This window comes from Ischnura elegans, chromosome 8 (assembly GCF_921293095.1).
Source record: "Ischnura elegans chromosome 8, ioIscEleg1.1, whole genome shotgun sequence".
Lineage (NCBI taxonomy): Eukaryota > Metazoa > Arthropoda > Insecta > Odonata > Coenagrionidae > Ischnura > Ischnura elegans.
In genome coordinates, this window is record NC_060253.1 from 96902110 (window position 1) to 96924955 (window position 22846).

Below are 22846 nucleotides of genomic sequence, written 5' to 3' on the forward strand. Positions count from 1 at the left end.
TATTAGAATTGAAAATTGTGAGTAATATAATTTAAAACTAATAAATTTGATAGAGCATATAATTTAAGTTTTGGTTAATGCCTCATTTCTCTTCTCAGTTCGGATCGCCATGCCCGTCAGCGACGCAAGTGGCGAGTACATTTAAATGCGCCATAGGTGACAACATGTTTTGTTGAAACTGAAGAATCATATTCCGTGCTCCAAAACTCGAAAACATAACATTACGGTATCACATGTGCCTCATTAAGAATGATAACACGATAAGATTTTGATGAATGTTAGAACGGCTGAAACGTGGTTGTAGTTGGTGGTTGTGCTCTTTGTGACTTATTAATTGTTAATTTGTAATGACAGTGCTGTTTATGTCGTGTCGACTGTGCGCTTGGAGTTCAGTGCCAACGAAGCGGTGTTTAAACACAAGTCTGATGTTTGAGATATGGGCGTAACCTCAATTCTAATAATATGTGAACTGAAGATCCTTCATTTGTGTTTTAAAATATTCCGCTGTCATCCTAATAATTTTGTTCCTCCGCGATTAGAGCTGCCTGTGATGTTGAGTTAAGTAGTGCAGTCCGAGGATCTGTCGCGAAATATTGGGAGAACGTTGTTCCGGAATACAATGCGGTTATTCGATCTGTATCTGTGACCAAGAAACCTATTTATTCTTGTTGATGAAGCCGTCACAATGGCAGATTATCACTGCGGATTACAATGTGTCATCGCTGAAATCAAATCTGGTCAAGAATTTCGCTTGAAATTTGTACTAAACGGAAAAGAGTATATTTCATCCTACATAGAGAAAGAAAATTGTGCCTCTAGAAGTATTGCTAAGCTTCTGTCAACTTCAGATGCATGGAAGGCTTCCATTTGGAATGTGGTATCTGGTCCTCCCGGTTTAGGATGCCGTAGTCGGTATGTTACTGATATCTGGTGCCCAAGTCCCAATGAAGTGGAGAAACTGAGGTTGCCAGAGCCAATTTTTTCTGTCGTGTGTAAAATTTCACATTTCTTGGGAAAAGACTTCTTCATATGTGATGTGGGTAGGGAATTCCCCAAGGACGTCATAATATTACCTCGATATCTTGTGTGTAATGCTTCAGGAAATACTTGTCCTAAAGTTGGAGATTATGTATTGGTTTCCGCGCTATTGATATTGGATCTTGTAGATGGTGTGAGAGTGAGTCGTATGATTCCATTTTGGGCATACTGGGATAGTTCGAACTGCTCTTTGGATAGTACAGGTCTTCTTAATGTGGTTGAGGTAATTTAATTGTCAATGTAAAATGTTATATTAAGATAATATGTCACAATTGTCCACATGCGAAGTTGTACATTTGAAAGTCGAAAGCTGGCATTTCGGTGTGTGTCTAGAGATGAAGACAACATTTTTCAGTATATTGGAATCCATGATACATTATTTCGTTTCAGCGAGGCCCAGGACATTCAGTTCGGCACATTCCTGACCAGATACCTTGCATGTGGGGTGTTGTTGAGAAAGTGGCCAAGAAAAGCCTTAACGTTTATGTTCCTTGCGTTGATTCATCTGTGTTGGTTCCGAAAAATGTTATTTTTCCTCATGAGGGCGACATTTTGGAAGAAGATTGGCTTCAGTTATGGCTGTCTCCACAGGTATTTATTCATAGTCTCTTAATTCTGGTTTCTCTTTTTTCCTGATAAAAGGTTATGTGTGAATATCTTATGTCCTTTGGTGAAAGAGTCTATAAAAATCGATGCAATAAAACTACTTAACACGTTCAGTCTCAATGGTGGTGGGGTAACTAACTGCTAACTAACAAGATGAGAGTTCAAGTCCTCCCTGTGTTATTTGTTTTAGCACTCCCTTTGCATGAATATGTTCGTGTGTATTTGAAAAGACAGTTGTAACTGAAGAAAAGATCGGCCTAGAGTTGCTTAAGTAATTTAAGCAAAATTATTATTATAATTATAATTCACAACTATAAGCATGTAAAATTAATCCCATAGAACTTGCTACCTTCATGGTGGTGAAATTCATCTTAATTACAAGGCAAAATATTCTCCTGTTCCGGGAATCAAACCACAGGTCTTGATTTTACAGGTTAGAAAAAATAATTTAGCTTGATTCACATATTGCCTCAGGCCAAAATTTGATGTTTTACGGAACCATGTTTTTGGTGCAAAATTTTCTAAAATCTTATAGTTTAGAGAATTTTCACTATCCCTTGTGATATTTTTCAATAAGTATTTGGAATCCTCATGACTTGCATTGTAAACCTGCAAATTTTCATAAGAATTGGATGAAAAGTGTGGCTGAGACAAATTATTTCCATCCTGAGATACTGTTGTTTTCAAAAGTATGTAGACATCCAGGAGTCCCACTTAACTGATGGGACTGGGTCGTTAAAACTTGTGAGGTTGGTACATAAAGTGACCTGCATCCCTCACTCAAATGCCACCAATAGCCGACAAGGACGGAGGTGGACGCGACCTTGCGACTGAAGCTGGAGTCAAACTGCAGGAGCATGAGCCCAATCAGAATTAAGATTAGTGGATGGAATGTACTGGGGTAACTCACGTCCACACTCACGTTGGGCTGTCAGAGTGTTTTCTTTCGGATTCCGTGGCAGGGTTTTCCTATCTTTAGATTCATATTTGGACTCACCGTTTTGCTCTTACCAGTATCGCACTGTGGCCGAGTAGGTCTATACTGTGTGCGGTAATTGCGGTAAAGTTCTGGAAGGGTTCGAATCCGAAATTATAATGCCTTTTTTACTTTTTAAGGGAGACATCCTGAACATCATCATGATCTCTGCAGATGGCTCAAGAAAAAGTTACTACTGATTTTTTTTAAATGACTTAAGTTATTAAAATGATGAATTTATCTATGCTAACACATTTCTAAACAGATTCATTCACGGTGAAGTAATTACCAGGGGAGGTGAGAATGGTATTATATTCGTGTATTTTTGCCTAATTACTATCAAATCTCCTTTGAGTGTAATTCCTACACATACAGGGACGCCGACTTGCAAAAAATATTGGGGGGCCTAAACCGGGGATCTTGCCCCGGGAAATTTTATAATTAGTGAGTTTTAAGTTTTTTAAGCATTTTAGAAGAGTTTAATGATACATTAGAACCCTGTTAACTCGAATATCGAGATATGGACACTCCGGGGAAAATCGACAAGCCAGGTACATTTTTTCCTCACCCCCATAATGAATTTTTGAGGGGGCTCGGGTCCCCTCATACTTTATGGAGTCTGCGCCACTTTACACATAGTCATTAAAAGTCTCACAAAATAATCAGATACACTCATATTTGAAATCAATTTAATGACCTTATTGTAATAAAAATAATTGCAATTTGATCGATAGTCATAGTTTTTAAATTTCTAGTTCTTCATCACAAAAAATGTGGGAAATAGCGTGATTAAAAGCACCGACGCTTTACTTTCAGTGAGTGTGGGAACCAGGCCCCGCTCACTAGGCAGATGCTAACGAATGCCTGAAGATGTCAGGGCAGTCGCCGCGAGCAGCGCCTCTGGCGGCTCGGCTCTGATTAAAGCGCGAATTCGAAAATCCACAGGGGAAATCCTTGTACTTAGTTTATGTCTTTATTGGCTGAGATTTTCCTCTCGCTATAATGCCGCAACATTGTAGCAAGAGGCATTCACGTTCATGTTGTTCACCGGCTGGGAAACGAAGGTAGCAAAGATACCTGTACAATTTAAATAAGACTACCAGGTGACTTCGTTGACCTACAACACTCTTTTTCTCGACGTCCACTGTCAGGGCCGGCTCAAGGCAAAATACTTACCACGGAAAACTACTGTTTTATCGCCCACCTACTCAGGGTTTTGGCATGAGATATCCCCGAATTACATCGGGTTTGGTATGGAATAACCCCCAATCAAATTTGGTCGCCCCCTAGCTACGTCGTCCGGCCCTGTCTACTGTCGAGACTAAGTTAGCAGTTAACTAGAATACCATGCCTTTACATTAGGAATAGACAAGTTATAATTTAATCATAAACTACATTGCTAAATTAATAGGCATAAATAGTATTTAGAGTACACAATGTGAGGAAAATCTCAGTAAATGGTATTGTATGCAATGAAACCAATAATATGAAAGGAATCAATTCCAAAAAAGAGGAAATAGACTACCACTATGGAAGAAGGAGGAGAGGAAGCGCAATCCTTTACCTCCTTCCATGTTACTAACATAATATTACAAAAGATAAAGAATAAGTCAGCAATCGTTGTTTAGGAATTTATTTGCTGGATACCTTACATTAATCATGGATTTTTTTGGTTCATCCAATTTTATTGCTTCTCTATGTTAGTGTCCACTAATTTGAGAAAGAAAATGATTTACATTACTACAACATCGTTAATGGCGTTACTCACTGAACATGCGAGAGTCACAGCATCATTTAACGAGCCAACCTAATCAAATTTGGATTTCTTGAAGAAGTCACTATTTCTTCTTTTGTCCTTCATCACGATATGAACTGATGGGATTCGCAGGCACAAAACTTCAACTTCACCAGTCCGTGGTATAATCACTTGATGCATCTCTTTCAAAGTCCGCTATTCATATTGTAAAAGCTCGGCACCACTCCCAACGAGCAAGAAAATACTCCGGAGTACAGGTACACGCACACAAAAACAAGCAATAATTAAATAGCAGCGCGTAATGGGATCAAAATAACGATACACACTGATACACATGCATCACTGTTTCCAAAACAAACTATGGAATTCATCTGGGTAACGACAATTCGATCCTAATCGGTGAGCATCTCTATCGATAGTGTGAACCCCTATCGATTGTGAGAGCCACAATCAATCATGAGACATTCTATCGATAGCTGCCAAATAAGTCCGAGCCAGATGTCTCCACCGTCGAAAGAGAGATAGAAAGAGGGCCAAAAGCTATACTATAGGGCCTTATGGGAGTGAGCGAGGCCTGGTGGGAACCACTATGTATTAGTATAAGGTCCAGTTGGAAATAAATTGGTTTCTTCTCATTTTGCCCTTGGCAAATTATGAAAAACACCATTGTCGGCTCATTTATCCCACCTAAATATATCACAGCAAACTCCTGGTACCACTTTTTCCACGTGCTGAAGACCAGAAATTCAGAAATCCTTTGGTCCCAAGCTTTCCGGATTTGAGGTCCTCAACTGTATTTTGATTTCATAAAGCTGAATGTTAAATTCATCATTCATTATTTGCAGACATTATGACGTATATAACTACATATATTGAGAAATGGAGTGTCAGAGAATAGATGCCCCTGGACTAGTGGTCTCTTCAGCAGATGCATAGAGGGTAGTCGCATCGAGGTGAAAATGTTTGGGAGGGCTAAAGCCTCCAAAGCCTTCCCCGTGGCTATGTGCTTGATGATTCTTGTGTCCACAGAAGAGCCAGAGAGGGTGTAGCAGGCTGGCGGAGGTGAGTGGCTGGGTGTGCAACTACTGCTGCTGGTCTGGGCGCGCTGCATATGATGGATACCTTGGGTGGAGGCTTGGCGAGCACTATGTGAAGCATACGGTGCAGCCAAGGCCCCAACCAGAGCAAGCCACATTGACTGGTAACGTGGGTGCTGACGTTGTGAAGCCCACTGCCACGCCAGCTAGCAGAGTGGTTGGTGATGTTGTGAGGCCCCCAGCTACTTGCAAAGGAGTTGTTGACATTACGACACCCACCACCACCTCAACTACCGAAGCCGGCGATGTGGGCATAGGCAAGGTATTGTTGGTGAAGGAGAAGAGCGGCATGCTGCTCTGTGGGCGAGGCAGTAGGTGTCCTGTTGGCAAGCACGTGTTCCACATGGGCCTGATGACTGTGTTTGGTGTGAAGATGGCGTCCATCCCAGGAGTTAAGATGACCGAGCTTGTGGAGGAAGGTGAGGCCCTTGAATAATTCTTCTGTTCAAGACTCTGTAATTGTTGTTTGCATTCAATGGAACCCAAAGTGGTGGAGCAGTTGACATATTAAGTCTTATTGTGGTAGATGTTGCTTTCTAGTGGTCACTATAGGCACTGAAATTTTGCTTGGGGAGGTATTGAATTCAGTTCATCTCTACAATTTTCCTATCCATTGTTTTAAAACTGCCCTAAAACAATGCTCTTCTGACCAAGTCCATTATACTCCCCTCATTCTACATTACATTAACTTCAAAATTTGGTCTCCATCTCTTCTGCTTTCTGAAAATGCTACATGTCTAAGTCGTCTTTGCCGACCGTAAAAGGGTTCTTGGTAAACAAAGCAGGGAACAAGTCCAAATGCTCATACAAAGCAACTCAACTTTATTCAAGCCAAGTCTTACACTCCTATTCCGCTGCCCAACTACAACTGCCTCCCCTAGCCGCCGTCAGCCCACGTCCGTCGAGTCGCCGCAAGAGATCGTTTCCCAAGCAACTCTTCGAACGCAAAACGAAGTCCGTTTTGAGGCGGCTCCCTGTCATCTGGCAGCTTTTATTAAACTTAATGAAAGCCACACTTACACATGTGTATTTTTACAAACATTTTGCTTGTTTTTATGAATTGAATTGTGTGAAGAGGGCAGCTGGTTAATATGTGTTCCAATTACACTTAGAGCACAATTACAATCTCCTTGTCATGATTTGCCTATTGGATATAAATTGCGAGGCTCTGTCATGATGAATTGTATGCAATCATGCAGTTTTGCTGTTGTTCCTTCCATGCAGGCTCCAATCTTGGTTACCGCATGAATCCTGTGAACCATATGCTGAGGGCCGTTTGGGTAGGGCCTGAGGTGGTGCCATTAGGGAGCTTAGACTTCCTCCCTCAGATGAATGATTGGGTGGCCTCAAGGAAACTCCGGCAGGAAGTCGTCCAGAAGATGGTATGCTTTCATGGTATTAGAGATAGGATATTAGTGTGCCCCTTATTTTCCATTGCATAAACTTTTGACCTCTCACCTCCTGATTTAAAGAAGAGTATTTCTACCTGTGTGGAATTGAGCGTGAGTTTGTGCGAAAAACCTGCCCAGATTTAAATCATGGCTGTGACTGCCGGTGTAGGAAGTCCATGCAACAGTTTGGTTTGTCCATTTATAGTTTTTAATTGTTTCAGCATGTATTTGAGTTGCTACTCTAGTATATCGATCAGGAATTGTCAAGAGGACTTTAATTTAATTTAATTATTAATAATTATGTAAATGTAATTGAGAATTTAGTGCAGAAGGCCAAAACTAGGAAAAAATACCATATAACATTAAAATTATGGAATATTTTTATAGTGTTATGGAGATAAAACTTATGGCCAGTAAATATCTGATCTGTTATTCGTGAGATTGCATAGTTTCTGATAAAAGATTATGTTGAATGTATCTAAAGGGCATTTCCCTTGGAAATATTTGATACAGTGTGGTAGGAGAAAGCTGCAATAGATTGCAAATGAGAGAGGATCCTAAACAGTGCCAGAGAGAAGCTTTTAATCAAATATCAGAAAAAGAATGTTACAGCGCCACCAAAGTACCTTTAACAGAAGAGAATATGTTAGGAGAGATGGAGCACTATCAGATGAAATACGTAATTGAAGGAAAAAAATCAACCAGAGAAAATGTCCTACGAACATGAGATTCAAAATATTTCACCCAACTTCACCTTTACAGCTGTGTGTTAAAGATTCTGTAGCCATTTTTAGGTTTTATCAAGTGCTAATAGTCTTTATGTTCTTATAAAGAAAGTTCTCAAATACTGCCTTGTGTACACATTTTGACTGAAGTTGTTGAAAAACGCATTTCTAGTTGTGATGTAGGTATTTGGAATGGTATCTTAGTCAATCGAAAATCAGCGAAATAAATGCACTAAAGCGCAAGCACTACCAATGAAGTTGATTATGGATTTTGATGGTATCAATGGTGGAATTCATAATTTTTTTATAATAAGAAAAACGTAAAAAGGCACAGGATCCTTCCACCTACCACCTTTTTTTGAGATTTATAATTAACGTAATATATATTTTCATCCCTTTGTTTTTACTAGGTAGTTTATATTTCCATTTGACTGAGAATCGTCTCCTTCATTCCATTTTCAATTACCCTTTTTACTTTTTTCACTTTGCTGTGTCAAATAATTTATGGGCACACTTTCGGTTCTGATTCTGCCTCCCTGAACGATTATGGGGAGAAAGAAATCAAACTAATTATCTAGGAAAAGCTGCATTTTGACAGGCCTAGAAGTTATTTTTGTTAGCATGTAAATATCAGTTTACAGTAAAATTCTGATAAATGAACCTCTTAATAAATAAATTAAATTAATTAAAAGAACCTTTGATATGCACAACCTCCATTTTATTACTTAATGAAGTATGTAACCAGTTCGGAGAAGCATTTCCATTTTTCGAAGTTCTTGGTTATAGAGGAAGCTGCCTGGTTGAGCTATGGAAAAGAGCTTGGCAGTACATATTTTCAGGAACAGTGAGAAAACTTGTTGTCTACTTTTTTCATTCGACACTAGAAAATGGATTGTACTCCTACCATTATTCAATTACATCTTGTGACCTAGCAGAAAAATTTTTGTGATTTGTCCACTTTGACAATTCTAGACTTTTTCGTGGACATGTCTTTGAAATTTCCAGATCTTGGCTGGTAAAATTACCTTCGGTTCTTGGTTCAAACTAGTCTCAGCCTTGTGTAATTAGGCCACTGCTGTTTTGAAAATTTTGTCTCACATTTCAAACGTACGACTTTCATTCCTCTGTTGGTCAGGTGGCAGTCTCACAGCTACCCAACTGCAGTTCTGGTTTCTTAATGTGAAGGTATATGTATAATCCCGGCTCAGCGAAATTCATTAGTCCAATGGCCACAGCAGGGATGCCGACTTACAAAAAATATCGGGGGGGCCCAAACCGGAGATCTTTCCCCGGGACATTTTATAAGTAGTGAGTTTTAAGTTTTTTTAAGCATTTTAGAAGAGTCATATGATCAACATTAGAACACTGAGAACTCCAATCTCGATATCTGGACACTCCGGGGAAAATCGACAAGCCTGACACTTTTTTCCTCACACCCATAACAAATTATCGAGGGGGCCCGGGCCCCCTCAAGCCCCATGGAGTCGGCGCCACTGGGCCACAGGTATAAAAACCTTGGGCACAGAGTTCTTGGTCTTCTTACATACCCATGTTTACTCAGCTGCTTCCCTAAGTAAACAAATCAAGGTCTAGCTAGTCTAGCCCTTATTCCTCTATAAATCGATAGCAGCTGATGCTGGAGGACATTTTGAACCTTTTCAGTTCTTTGCAAGAAATTGTAAAAAAAAGAGCGGTGCAACAGCATTGGTTAATTTATTTCAAATTTTTTATGCCTCCATTCTCACTGGCAGCAGTTGAATCTACTGAGTCTTATGCTGCGCAGGTCTCTATTACGTAGTTGAACTTTGTGATCTGGCATCATCATTAACTAAGATTCTGATAATCTTTTTATCATATTAGTAAAGTAATTGAAATACAGTAGAATCCTGATTTAACGTTTTTCAGGGGGGACAACATTTAAAACACTAAATGAGGACCTGCCATTTTTTTCAGGTTTTAGGGTCTGTAATGATTGGAATGGCTTTTTATGAATAAAAAATATAATTTTAAGTAACTAAAAGGTGCTGTATGCAGCAAAAAAATCATTGTTTAAGTGTTCTCTGCCCAATGAAGGTTGGATGATAAATCAGCTAAAAAATGGGTAGTAAAAATAAGTAATGAGAGGATGACAATTGTTTTAATGAAATATTTTAAGAAAATTATAATATGCAAAAACTTAAAAGCATTCCCACATGGAAAATAATGTGGGCATCAGTGATTCCATTTTTATGCATATTTCAGTGGTCTCGATGAGCTTTTAAAATTTTTTCTGTAAAAGTGACATGTATGGTAAAGCATTTCTAATGTAAAGAAAAGGTGTAAGTAGGTACCTACTCGAAAAATCGTCATTGCATCAATAAAGATGAGTGAAATAAAGGGACAGCAGAAGATCGCTAATCCCGAATTCTTAACTACCGAATATCTAGTACAAGGGAGGTTTTCTGGAATTTTGCCAACTTAACGTTTTCTGTTGCCTGGGCAAAACGAGGGATTTATGAGCCTTTAAAAAGCCTCCTGTGCGCACATTTTGGATTTCGAGGTCATCCAAAAAAAGAGAATCTTATTTCTAGTATGCGTACAAGTCGATGGTGATTCTACTCGATGATAACACCAGATTCGTTGTCATATATCCGCGGCCTCACGCAGGTCGAATGGAGCCGGGAGAAGTTGTTTACGCGGCGCGCTGATCACCTTGACTCCGACTCACCTTGTTTCTCGGCAGCTTCGAATGAAATTTGGTTGGACCTTGAATAACGATTAGTTAAATTCTGTTAAGTGAAAAGGTTTAATCTTCAGCAGAACTGGATTTCATCTGAAAAATTGACAGTGCCTCTGGAGTTTGGCAATTTCGTCAGGGTTATGATGTCGAAGTCAACCACCAAGGGATACCTGCCGGATTTTCGTATTTTTCCGCGCTCATCCATTTTACCGTTAGTATGCGCTGATTTTTTTTCCACCATGAGCGATTTATTTAGATTCATGGACCGTGATAGTTTGTCAAAACTGCGATTGTCATTCTCTTTTGACATAGATTAGCACCAGATAAATATCTTTGAATCGACAGCGATATCAACCAGCCGCATGTCCGTAAATGGGGTCCGGGATATCTAAACTACGATGTAAAATAATGTAGTCCCGTAGGGAAAGAATGCTCTCACTCACGATCATGACAGGGGAAACACATCCTCGGTTCTTTCGCTGTTCCTTCGTGGAAACTGACCTTGGAATGGATTATAGAAAGAATCTTCTAGTGAACTGCGCAAATGATATTGGGCCTCCTCTTTTGAAAAGAGAAAGTAGCCGACTGGAAAAATATTGGGCTAACAATGGACTGTCCGTAGGGAGTGGAGTTGAAAGGGGCTTAAGCCATCAATTGAAAACATAACGAGAAAACCATTATTGTAGCGGCCCTCGGAGGATAACTCGTGTCATCAGTCGTCACGTATGATCGAAGTCAAGTTCAAGAAGTGAAGGATAAGGTAGTTTGAGGTTATTAAGGGATGACTTTGCTCCATTAGATCGGATCTGATACAAAAAGTGCCAGGTGTTTGGATCAGAAGGGGAGCGAAACATTACGAGAAGACAAATCACCCACCTTACGAGTTGGAGGTCCCAGCGCAGCGTTCGCGGACGAAAGCAGTTGAAGAAGCGTTCCCCGGTAGATTCTATCGACTCTTGGTAACCTTTCATGAGACTCTTCTTGTTCATGAGCAGAAATTCGAAGATTTGGATAATCATTTGCATGAACCGTCATGAAAAAACGTTAAATCGGACAAAAAAATCTTGTGCGGGAAAATTTTTTACGACCATAAATGCGGAAAAACGCAAAATGCGGAAACACGAAATACGGATAATTTTTACGTTGTCCTAATATGGAATGAATCGGGACCCAAAAAAATAAACGCTAAATGCGGAAAAACGCTAAATGCGGAAAAACGCTAAATGCGAAGACGTTAAATCCGAATCCGACTGTATATGTTAGGGTTACTCTTCAGTCCATCATTTTTTTATGGTTCAATGGTTCTTTTGATGTTTTCTTTGCTGGCAACCTTTTGAATAACTTCTGTGATGTATTTTGGAGAACAAATGGCGAGTACAGGGGAGAGAGAGGCTTTGTAGTGTTCAGGGGTTGATACTCCTATCCTTGTATCCACAGCTGTGGATCTGTGCACGGCTTACACCAAAAGCAAGGCCACACCACAGGACTGGCATGGAGTCTGCTCGAAATAAAATCATGAATATTCCATAATATACTCAACTAAGCGTGCAATCTCATTATTTAATCTTCGTTTTTTTCTTTGGAACTACAAGAACTCTATTTTCGGTCATTAGTGGCCACCTACTTGCACCATAGGGGTTATTGGTATGAATGACATCATATACTGCATGCCACAAAAATTACCGCATTCCTCCGAATATAGTCCCCCTCTGAATATAGCCCCCCCCCCTAATTTTGAGGCTTGAGTTTCGGGAAAAATAAAAAAAAATAGGTTTGAATATAGTCCCCCCCTTAACTTTCATCACGGGCATTTTTGGAAAAAAGGGGGGACTATATTCAGACATATACGGTACCTCCGAATACTGCCACCATCAAATTTTGGCTGTTGATGGATGGGACTAGCTTCAAGTGTTTGCTTCCATCACAATGGCTCACCCTGGTTGATTTCATCTGCCCTCTTTGCTTTTGACTATTTGTATTTTTAATAGGGATCTTTAAGGAGGTGATTTCTTAATCAGTTATTTCATTTCTCTCGGCCATGTCTCTTATAGAAGCCAGATTCCTGTCATTTGCGTATATTCATGTGTTGATCACATTGTGTCAATTGCTGTATCCTAGGCAGTTATTTCATTTATGATTTGCTATTGTTTCTTCTTGTCGACTCGCACGAGTTATGTATCTAGGGGTCTGGTCATCATTAAAGTTATATGATAAAACATTGTTTGTGTCGTTCTTGTTGCCTATAAAATAGCAATTCCTTCTCATATTTTCTTCTTTTGTGCCAGCTCAAGTCCATCATGGACAATTTTGAGGCTGCATCCAAGCAGAAGGGAGCTGCAGCATTGCGTGTGGAGGTCACCAAGGTAACTGTGGGGGCAGGTGACGGTGGCCCATCAGTCATGGAAGCCGTGAGGGGTGCAGCTGATGGTCGTGATGATGAGGGGCAGTCTGTGGAAGGGTGGTCGGTCGACTCAGACGAGTCGGAGGTGGACGAGCTGGAACCCCTACCCCCCATGAAAGGTTTGCTCCCTTCTGCTTGCAAGGGCACCCCTTGTATGTGTGTGGCTCTCACCTGTGTTTGTTTTGTGGTCAGCCTTTTCCACCTCGCTTGGATTTACGCTTTCCCTGCGTGGCCTCGATGGAGTTACTATTATGTACACATGTGCCAAACATTTTATCCATTGCTCTAATGAGAAGCCAAATGGTGTCTCACTACTTAGCATTTGGAGTCATGTGAGGTTCGTTGTAGTGACATTTGCTAGGGAATGTGTTCTTTATTTTTTTTATTTCTTTAAAAAAATTTATTCTCATAGCACCGAATACAGCTCATATTGGCCATTTTACATCAGGACGTTCAACAAATTGAACAATTACACATGCTCAAACAATTTTGCCCTGGGTGGGGGCAACTCTCATCACTGAACTTGAATGCTAGGTTAGCACTAACCTCCTTGGGAGTGATAAATTGTCATTGAGGATGGTCTACCACCTACAGAATTACCCAATACCACGGAGATATATCATCATCATCAACAGTCATCAATCTAAAAAATTTTTGATGTATCTCTCCTCTCAATTCTCCTGTCAGCTAGTCTTTTAACACCTACATAAATATTCTGCTTTTAGATGATAGTCAAGGAAATTTGTGTTGGAATGAAATAAAACCAGGGATCTTTTGATACCATTTTCTAGTTCCTCAATTGCCATTCTCTGCTTGTAGGCATAATGAAGCTCTTTAAAAAGTGAAAAAGTACAACTTTCATTTCTGCCAGTTCTTAAAATCATAGTTGAGATCATATGTTTCTCTTTCAATTTCATCTTCAACTTTGCTTAGTTTTTTCACTTCACATGATTTAATGGCAGGGAGTCATAATATACAATTCTTCAGAGATGTTTTTTTACTTTGAGGTAGGAATTCTGTAGGAATGGAGTGCTAACTTTGTATGCTGTTTGGTTTGCAGAATGTCATTGTTCTCTGCTGGTCGATGACTTGCTTTTCGAGGTGACTGCCCACAATCATTCGTTTCAAGATAGCTCCATCAAGCATCCTCTGTCCACAGTTTACACTGATTGCAATGTTATCACTCAGATTCAGCAAATATAACTTTAAAATTGTGAGATGATAGTGTATTGGTGCATGTTAAGTGCTCACTCCTATGAAAAATGTATGTAGAATGCTCTTGCAAATTATATAGTGCAGCATGGGTCACTGAAACTCTCAATACTGTTATATTTTCAAGCTCGTGTTTGAAGTACAGATTTGGTGATTATCCTTTTGTTTCAGGTTCACAGGAGCGCCGTGAAGGCTGTGATACACAATTTTCTGCAGAACCAAGCAGGGAAGAGGTGAAGCAGGAAGGATCATTGGGGGCTCTGCAGCATCCCAGTGCGGGGAAAGTGGAGGACAGTGTGGAAACGGTGAGAGGATGTGGCTATGGTGGGGCATCCAGGAAGGTGCCAGTGCCTTTCGAGGCCCTCTTCGAAAGCGTTTTCCGAGTTTGTTTTCTAAAGTTTCAATCATCAAGTTAACTGGATTTCAAGAACTTGATGATGAAGGACAATGATCTCAAATGACAACTTACGAACGCAGTCATCTTCATAGCCATGTTAGTGACTTTGGCACAATGGGTATTGTTTGAAATTTGATGTTTTTTTTTCATCCCTGTGCCAACCGCTAGATGTTTCTTCTGTTGGAGGTACTCCATTAATTGTTATATGAGATCATTGTCTTCATCATCGAGTGAACTTAAAATCAAGTTAAATTGATAATTCGGGCCCAACTGTAATGGGGTCCCTTAGGTGTCCTTGAAGGAAATGTCTATCAATCATTGTCTAATAAGTTCAAAATAATACCTAAATTGCTGCCCACTCATCTTGAGTTAGTAATCTCATGTCATCAGAGTTCCTGCACATTAACTTGATCAGGGAGATCTGTGCATTTGGGGAAGGAATTCTTCACTAGAGTCTAAACGACATACCGAACAATGCACAAGGCCGAGGAGTAGCTGAGAAGTGGTAGCACATTTGGCAAGAGCTCTTGATGTCATCAACTTGTCTGAAAAGGATCTTTGCTGTCAATTTTGAACTGAGAATAGTGTGAGATATAGGTAATAGATAAAAAAAAAGGAAAAATATGGGTTCATTAATTTTTCAAACTCCGTCACAGACAACAACATGAAAAAAATGGCGAACGAGCAATTGTATTGCCTATGTTTCATAGGCCAGGGCTTACTGTGGAGACCTGTTCATCAAAGTTTAGTCTCAATTGGAAAAATTGAACCACTCAGGAGAAGAGTGTCTCTTTTTAAACTCCAACCAGTATCACCCTTCCACCATATGTGGTTGGAGGAGTCATTCTAAAAGGTTTCACCCCAAATTGAATAAATACAGCGAGGAGAGCTTGCTGGATGGTTAGAAGATCACTATTATAAGTGATTGCTTGAAAATTTTCTTAATGAAGAGGACTGTATGAGTTAGTCTTGGAGAATGAATTTGGAAATTCAAGTGCTTTTTCATTTAGGAGGTGCCCAAAAGCTGTACACCCATGTCTCGTATAGCGCAAGGGATGCGTTCCTTGGGGTCTTTGCGCTATACGAATTTGCGTTATACGAGAGCGTTTTAACATTGGGAAGATAGGGATGCGTTCCTGGTAGCATAGGTCTTGGGTATTTTGGGTATTGAATTTCCTATAAAACATCTATATTCCCTTAAAAAGCCTTAGAAAACATTATTTATATAAATGTTTATAGTTTAAAACATCTTTAAAGATAGTATGCACACATTCAAAGACTTTTATTCACGTTAAAAAAAATTCTTACGTGCTTTTGAAATTCCCTCCTGTGGTGCGGGTGGGCTAACATCTGCTATCTCAGGGGATCGTAATGCGTTGCCGGCAGTTGACGATTTTTCAAACTAGTTTAAAAACAACTATTGTGTCACTCAGGCCCTTTTGTTGCTCATCGAAATTACAGGAAAATGCTACTTTGAATGCCATTTCATAGCTAGCGGAGTTTATGAATGATTAATCATTTTAATTTGAAGTCCTCCGAGTCATTAGCAGCTACGTGAAACAGCCTTTAAATGCCTTGGAACCTGACCCAGGTTTTCCTTCGTTGAAAATGAATGAACGAGATTGCATTCTTTTCCAAAACAATATCGTCTCGTCAACACTAAAAACTGGTTGAGGGGGAAAGGAGCCACTTTCAATCACAGCTTGGAGTTCATCAGAAAATGTTGCGGTGACTGCGCTATCAACACTTGCAGATTCACCTGATATCGCCGCACTGAAAATACCTGCTTGCCGTTTAAATTCTGGAACCAACCGGAGCTTTCACTAAATGTCTCGGAGCGATTACCACTCTCGTCTTTTTGTACTGATTCACTATGAACTTTCCGTATGTGTAGACCGCTTGGTTGAAGTTGGTGCAGCTGAGGTCACTGATGTTTTAACTTCGTCTTTAGTCAGAATAAGGCATCGTGCGTTTAAACTTCCGTGCAATATCGCTTTGACGTTCTCCATTTTCAAAGCAATTGACCTCTTTCAATTCCTCTTCTAGGTTTATAGTTTTTCTTGATAAATTCTTGATTTTTCTATGCGCATTCCTATTTTTTGGCATATTCTCTTGGTTTTTACTCTGTATGGCTCTATCTAAATCACCTTCCACTGCTGAACTGTATTCCTGAGACGCAGAAGGCCTACGACTGCGGGGAGGGAACGAAGCCATTGTGTTTGAGACTCTATAGCGGACCCTTTTATGTGTTGATGCTATTCATGCGCAACTCGGCCATTGCTCCATTTGTCCCCCGTGAATACCGATGACCTTGAAGGCTTTAGCGTAGACCCTCTACCTGGAAGTCAATCGCCCGATAACCTATGGCGGCAAAAATACGTCTCAAACCGTATTGCTGAAAAAAAATCATTTCCACCAGCCCCACTCTTAATTGACGATCTAAATTCTTTTTTATCATTCTGTTAAGGAGACGAGATTAATTACTTCGGTAGGCCGGCTATCTGGACCCAATGACGAGTAATACTTTTGGCCATTGCACAGTAATGCATTTCGATTAATATATAAACAAAAAAGAAGATTTGAGGCAAGCAATAATATAAATATGCGTAAAATGATAGAAATTTCGTGTGTAATTAGCGCAAGTTCACATTTTATCACGAGAGCGTTTAAGATTTTTGATTAGGCTACACTGCATTGCAATGTTTCCCCGAGGAACGAATTTGCGCTATATCGAAATTGCGCTAATCGAAATTGCGCTATACGAGACATGGGTGTACTGACTTGCTACCATTTTGTTCTAGTATGATTGTGATTTCAAAGCTACCATCGGATATCAGTGCTAACTTGGTAGAATATGATCTTTCACTTTCTGTCTACGACAACAGACTTGATGTAATATTTCAAATCCTGCCGTGTGAACGGCGGTGAAATATTCAAGAATTGCCATGAGAAAAAATTCCCCTGGACCAGGAATCGAAACACGGACCTTTGGCTTTGCTGGCCAATGCACAGATCACTATGCTATCCAGGTTCATTAATTCCCATGGCAATTGCACCGAGGCTCATGGTAATAGATGTTGGGCGCTTGCGGTCCACCAAGGATGGCAACGCGAGGGAAATAAGACTTCCAAGAAGCCATGACCAGTTTTCTCCCTTGTGTTGCTATCCTTGATGGACCGCGAGGGCCCAACACCTAGTACCATGAGCCTGGGTGCAATTGCCATGGGCTCTTCTACACTGAATGGGGGGGGGGACAATTTTGGGGCTTCGGTTTTGGGGTTCAATTTTGGGGCTTACTGTTAGTTTTGGGGTTCATAGACGACACTGGTATGGAATTTTCTTAACTTGGCTTGGGGGTCGGGATGGATGAAATGTCTTGTTAGTTCTTGGTTTGTGGCAAGGGCAGTGGTACTTATCAGATCCAGGTCGCGTCAACGCTGAGGGCTGAGTTTCTGCTTTTTGCGGCTCCTGGTGAGGGCTGTTGCCTTCTGCCGTGTCTCCATGATGGGGTGGCTTTCCTTTGGCAACTGAAAATTACTGGTCAGTCTCCTTTCTCCTGTCGTGCTTCAATTTAGCCCATCCACCCATCCCACATCGCGATAAATCTCCTCCGGCTGCGCATTCGCCAGCAACACTTCAACAAAACCAGGCCGACTTCTTTCTTTAGCGTGGCAATCTTACGCTCTGAGTGACTGCGTGACCCAACTCGTTCTCCTCCCGGCGGCCACTCTCGCCGGTGTTTTATCCCCAAAAGTCGTGTTGGTGTACCTGGGGTGGGGCAGTGGGAGGGCTCGTAAACGGTTGCTCTCTCGAGCCATATCACCATGGGGGATAGGTGGGGGGGAAATGTCTTAGTTCGTTTCGCATCACGGGGACTTCTTAAACCAGGAATTGAAGGTGGGGGAGGGAAAAATGAATCACTCTCACATCGTTCGCTCGCACACAGGAAAAATCCACACGCACACAAAAAAAATAAACCTCTGCTTGACCATGAGGTAAGGCTCTCCCTCTTTCAAAGTGTCCATTCAACCCGTAATGTTGCCAGCTAAATGGCGACGGTTACACTATGCAATATCCTTGTCAGACACTATGCCTGTGCTGATATGTTTGAATGTTAAGCTTTGGCATTGCTTACTAAGGCAAGAGGTATACCTTTCTGATTGTTACTTCATTCATCTTCCCCATTGCTTTTTATTCATAAGCCTTGGAAATGGTGGATGTAGGTTTGCACCAAGGGGATATGGGTGGCAAACCAGGGGTCTGGGAATTCCTCCCCATTCAAAAGGGGGTTTTGAAGATTTAGGAAATTTGGGATTTTCATGACTTAAACATGGTGGTTTTAAGCTTATTCTTTGATAAAAAAAAGACTGCTAAGCATTTTTTGTAGGTCATTTAATTAGTACCAAAGCATGTAAAATAGACCGTAATTTTAATTCATGATAGCAGGTAAATTTACCGGAAAATACATATAACTTTTTACTTTACTTTTGTACAAAGAGGTTACCTCCAAAAATTTTGATTTTTATCAAGTTTATGTTTCAACTCAAGGAGGAGGGGGGATAGCCCCCTCAGGCCATGGGGTCACTGAGTCCTGGTATAATTGGGGCTTATGGATCTTATCAAAAATTTCAACTGCTGGAGAGGGGCAGGCACTGAAGCCTATTTGGTTTCCTATGCAGGTGAACAAGGAAAACCCACTGCTGAGGCTGGTCCTCATTGAGCTGGCCAAGTTCCTGTGCAAGGAGTTTGTGGAGAAGGGCAAGCTGGCATCAGTGGCTGAGGCTTGTGAAGTGTCGGCTGATTTTGTTGCTCGCTTGGAGGAAGTTTTGAAAGGTGCTGAACAAGATGGCCTCCTGGGGCCGGCAAAGAAGTCTGTTGGCCTGCAGACTGATTGAAACAGTGCCCTTTTCTTTCCTTTGAGAGAAAAATCCTATGTTGACCATACATATCTATAGTGTGTGGGGTATTTTTTTACTTATATCTACTTTTGTACATATTTTGATGAAGAAATAAGGCAAGATGGTGTTGCAAACCCTTCACTGGATGCCTAAGTACTGTACATACCAGGTGCAATAAATTACATTTTTTTCAGTCTTCTTTTCTTTGATTGTGAGAGTAGGGGTGCGGTCCGTTGAACGCTACCAATGCTTCGGAGCGCCACCAAGCGGTCCGTTATTCGCTACGGAGCGCTACAGGTTAGGCTGTGACGTCACGGCAAACGTCATACACCCGTTTCCCGCCTCGCTCCGGACCAGCTCCAGACGCTCCCCTGAAAACTTGGGTCAGCGGAGGAGCGAGTCAATTTTTGGCGGAAATTCGAAGGGAATGCACTGAGGCAATGGAGAGTTTACTCACGTTGCAGATGATGGAGGCTGAATGTGGACGCCTTTCTCCTATATAAGTGACTACGAAGTAACGGAGTAGACGCACTTAGTAAATAGATGTAACTTTAATTGTGATTTAAATAAATATGTAGCAAGAACTAAATATCGACAAACATTCTCGTATCTCCCCCAAAATGAACTCAAATGTCTTTGGAAGCAGCCTTTACATACAAAAGGCAACAAAAATTATTAAAAGGGGCATGTAATATAAAGAAAGGATTGTAAGAACATATATCGACAAATTTACTCATGCCATAAATTAAAATCTGAAGAAAAATAGGATATACATGAAATAGATTAATGTTTTTTAATAGTCGTTAGCCATTATAAGTTAATATGTTTCAACTGGGAAAACGGTAGAGTACCTACTTTTTCCTTTACTAGGGTAATGAGTTTCATTGAGAAGGGTAGGCGAGAGTTGGTGTGAGAAATACAGTCCAAAGTTTCTTCCTTTACTATGTGGAGCCTCGGTATTGAAAAATAAAATTCATTTTAATGATATTCAAACATATTTATTAATATTCAATGATCATAGTCACCTCAATTCGCAATTAAAACCACATCTTCGATTTCATAATCCCAGTTTGCCCACCCTCGTTCATTTCCGCCATCTTGACTTCGCTCCTGACCGGTCCGAAAAGAAATTCTCGTAGCGAACGTAGCGCCTATGGACCGGTGCTCCGGAGCACTTCCGTCTGTAGCGTCTGGTAGCGAAAGTAGCATTCATTGGACCGCACCCTAGGTGGGCAGGGAGGCAGGTTGATGCATTAGGGGAGTAACCCCACCCCAGGATGTCCTTCACAGTACAGCAAACTTCTGATTATCCGGGCTGATGCATGATGGGTAGAGGTAGTATGAATAATCGGAAATCATGGGTAATCCAAACTTTCACTTCAATTTCTTGTAATGTTCATAATTTACTTAAAGCGAACAATATATTATTATTTCTGCACATAGTCTATTATTTTAGATTACTTCTCGGACTCATTGAGAGCTTCTTCGTCCGGCCACGATCTTTTTAGTATTGATATATCATGATTGTATGTACTTGTATTCTCTTCTTGATTAATTTTAGAAGATTATTCAATGGTTAACATATCCATAGCCAGAAGGCAGTGTTGCCATGTTTTCCAGGGTCCTAAGCCATATTTACCACAAGAGTAATTACATATAATGAAAGCTCTGTTTGCAGTCCTCTAGTTTTAGTTTTCCTCAAGTTTGCACAGTTTTCATGAAATACTCATCACTGCTCTGGAAAGGCTGAAGAAAAATTGCCAAGGTGGTAAGTATCAAGTTAAAGAATTATGCAGTAATGAAGCAGTCGGAGGAAATTGATGGCAAGAAACTTAGGCAAAAGCGCTGAGATAAAATCCCAAAGATTCAGGCATTGTCGTTTCAATACATAAACACCATCACTTAATGAACCAAAAATGAACCACATAGATTAGGAAGAAAACAATTTAGGTACTCTGGAAAGGATAGGAATTTTCCAAATATCCAAGATAAATTCCACCTCTGCTGGCTGGCTGAGTGTTGGCTTCTCACCTTGTGGGTTGGGGTTCAAAACCAGGCAGTACTTGTTATTTTTCAGAGGTTACCTGATCTATGCTTGAGTGATTTGTGGAGGACACTTCAATTACAGCACTCCATCTGTCAGGTTGATCCTTAAGCCATTATTCTCTTGACACCTTTGGATGAGAACACACTAATGCTGACACTGGATTCCTCTACACCCTTTCTAATGGCCGTAGCTGTTGGTTACCACCTCCAAATATGATATCGATGCAGGTGGGCCAATCCACTAAGGTTCTGATTTTTGGAGAGGGTCATCACAGGTAATGGCGTAGCCGGGAATTTTCTGTGGTGGGGAGTTATTGGTAAAAATTTTATATACAGGATACTTATTAAATGGTTTTAACTTATTTTAATACTTCTGACAGTCAAAAAAACTTCATTTTTCAAAGAAATCTTGCAAATTCACGATTTTTCAATATTTTGTTCTCTATTATGATGAAAAAAAGTAGTTGTGTTTTTATATTTTGGAGGAGGCTGGACCCCACAGACTACCCCCCTTCGCTACATCACTGACCACAGGGCTCCAAGAGAGGGGAGTGCCATTGCTGCCAGAACACCACCCACTAAGTCGGCGGTGTTGCTAAGGTCAGCTGACACCAAGGGAAACATGGGCTAGAGAGAGGAACATCAAAATTGCCTATAGGCATCCAAACTTCCAACTTCATTGATCCATCATTTGCTTTTGACTGAATTGTAATTATCCATATTTTTTGTTGGAAGTAAGTGGAAAAATACCATTCATTGAACAGTATGAAATCAATAAAAAAAACTGAATATGACGCTGCAACAAGTGAAGTCCGTGTTGAGATTATTGTATTTTTTTATTTGTGGAACAGGAAATTTAAAAAATGGTAAATAGTGGTGTTTAAGAAAATTTTGAGAGAACTTAATTTTGATTGTTGTTTAATGCATATGGTGGCAAAATATATTCTTTAGAAAATGGTGAGAACAGGCTGATTGTGTGCAATGAATGAAGGGAAAGCCAACTTTATTGATGCTCGACATGGACGTTCTTAGAATGAAATGCCGACAAATGTTGGTGTTTTAAACTTTTCAAAGATAGTTGGTTAATATGGTTAATATGGAAAAGCCAGTCGTCTGGGCAGATGTAATTACCGTCAAAGGTATTGCATACCACCAAGGCGCAGAGGCTACTAGCGAATGCAGTGAACCGCCCTTCAAAACAATTATCTTAATCCACACCAAGATGCAGAAATCATGTGTTACCAAGGGTGAACAGAAAAAGATTTTTGAAGCGACGAAGCCTCAGGATTGCCTAATCTCGGTATTACTTTACAAGTTCCTCTATGATTAAATTGCTGACGTGACTGAGGTAGCAAAACGGCTGAGTGACACAAACCGTGTCTTTGGGATATTATTTATGAATTTTAATGCACAGAATTAATAGAATTCGGGGTCTAATTTTCAAATTTCGTCTTTTCGGGCATATCCAAATTCTCCATGGCAGACGAAAAATCTGCTTGTATGAAACGCTTACATGCAGCGCCATCAGATTTCGAACACTAAACGAACATGCTTCCACAACGATTAGTGCTTCCATGTCCGTGC

At 40.4% G+C, this 22846-nt stretch overlaps 1 protein-coding gene across 1 annotated transcript; it reads left to right on the forward strand.

Annotated features, from left to right (window-relative positions):
- The first annotated feature begins 159 nt into the window (after positions 1-159).
- LOC124163442 lies at positions 160-19412 on the forward strand. The gene is made up of 7 exons (XM_046540358.1): positions 160-1261; positions 1429-1629; positions 5406-5892; positions 6698-6855; positions 12594-12828; positions 14093-14226; positions 18998-19412. The coding sequence occupies exons 1-7, from the start codon at positions 686-688 to the stop codon at positions 19211-19213; spliced, it is 2007 nt and encodes a 668-aa protein (XP_046396314.1). The 5' UTR covers positions 160-685; the 3' UTR covers positions 19214-19412.
- Positions 19413-22846: the final 3434 nt, after the last annotated feature.

Coding starts and splice junctions, on each gene's coding strand:
- LOC124163442 (XM_046540358.1), top strand. CDS start 686: ATGGCAGATTATCACTGCGGATTACAATGTGTCATCGCTGAAATCAAA. Junction 1,262..1,428: donor GTCTTCTTAATGTGGTTGAG/GTAATTTAATTG, acceptor ATTTCGTTTCAG/CGAGGCCCAGGACATTCAGT. Junction 12,829..14,092: donor ACCCCTACCCCCCATGAAAG/GTTTGCTCCCTT, acceptor CTTTTGTTTCAG/GTTCACAGGAGCGCCGTGAA.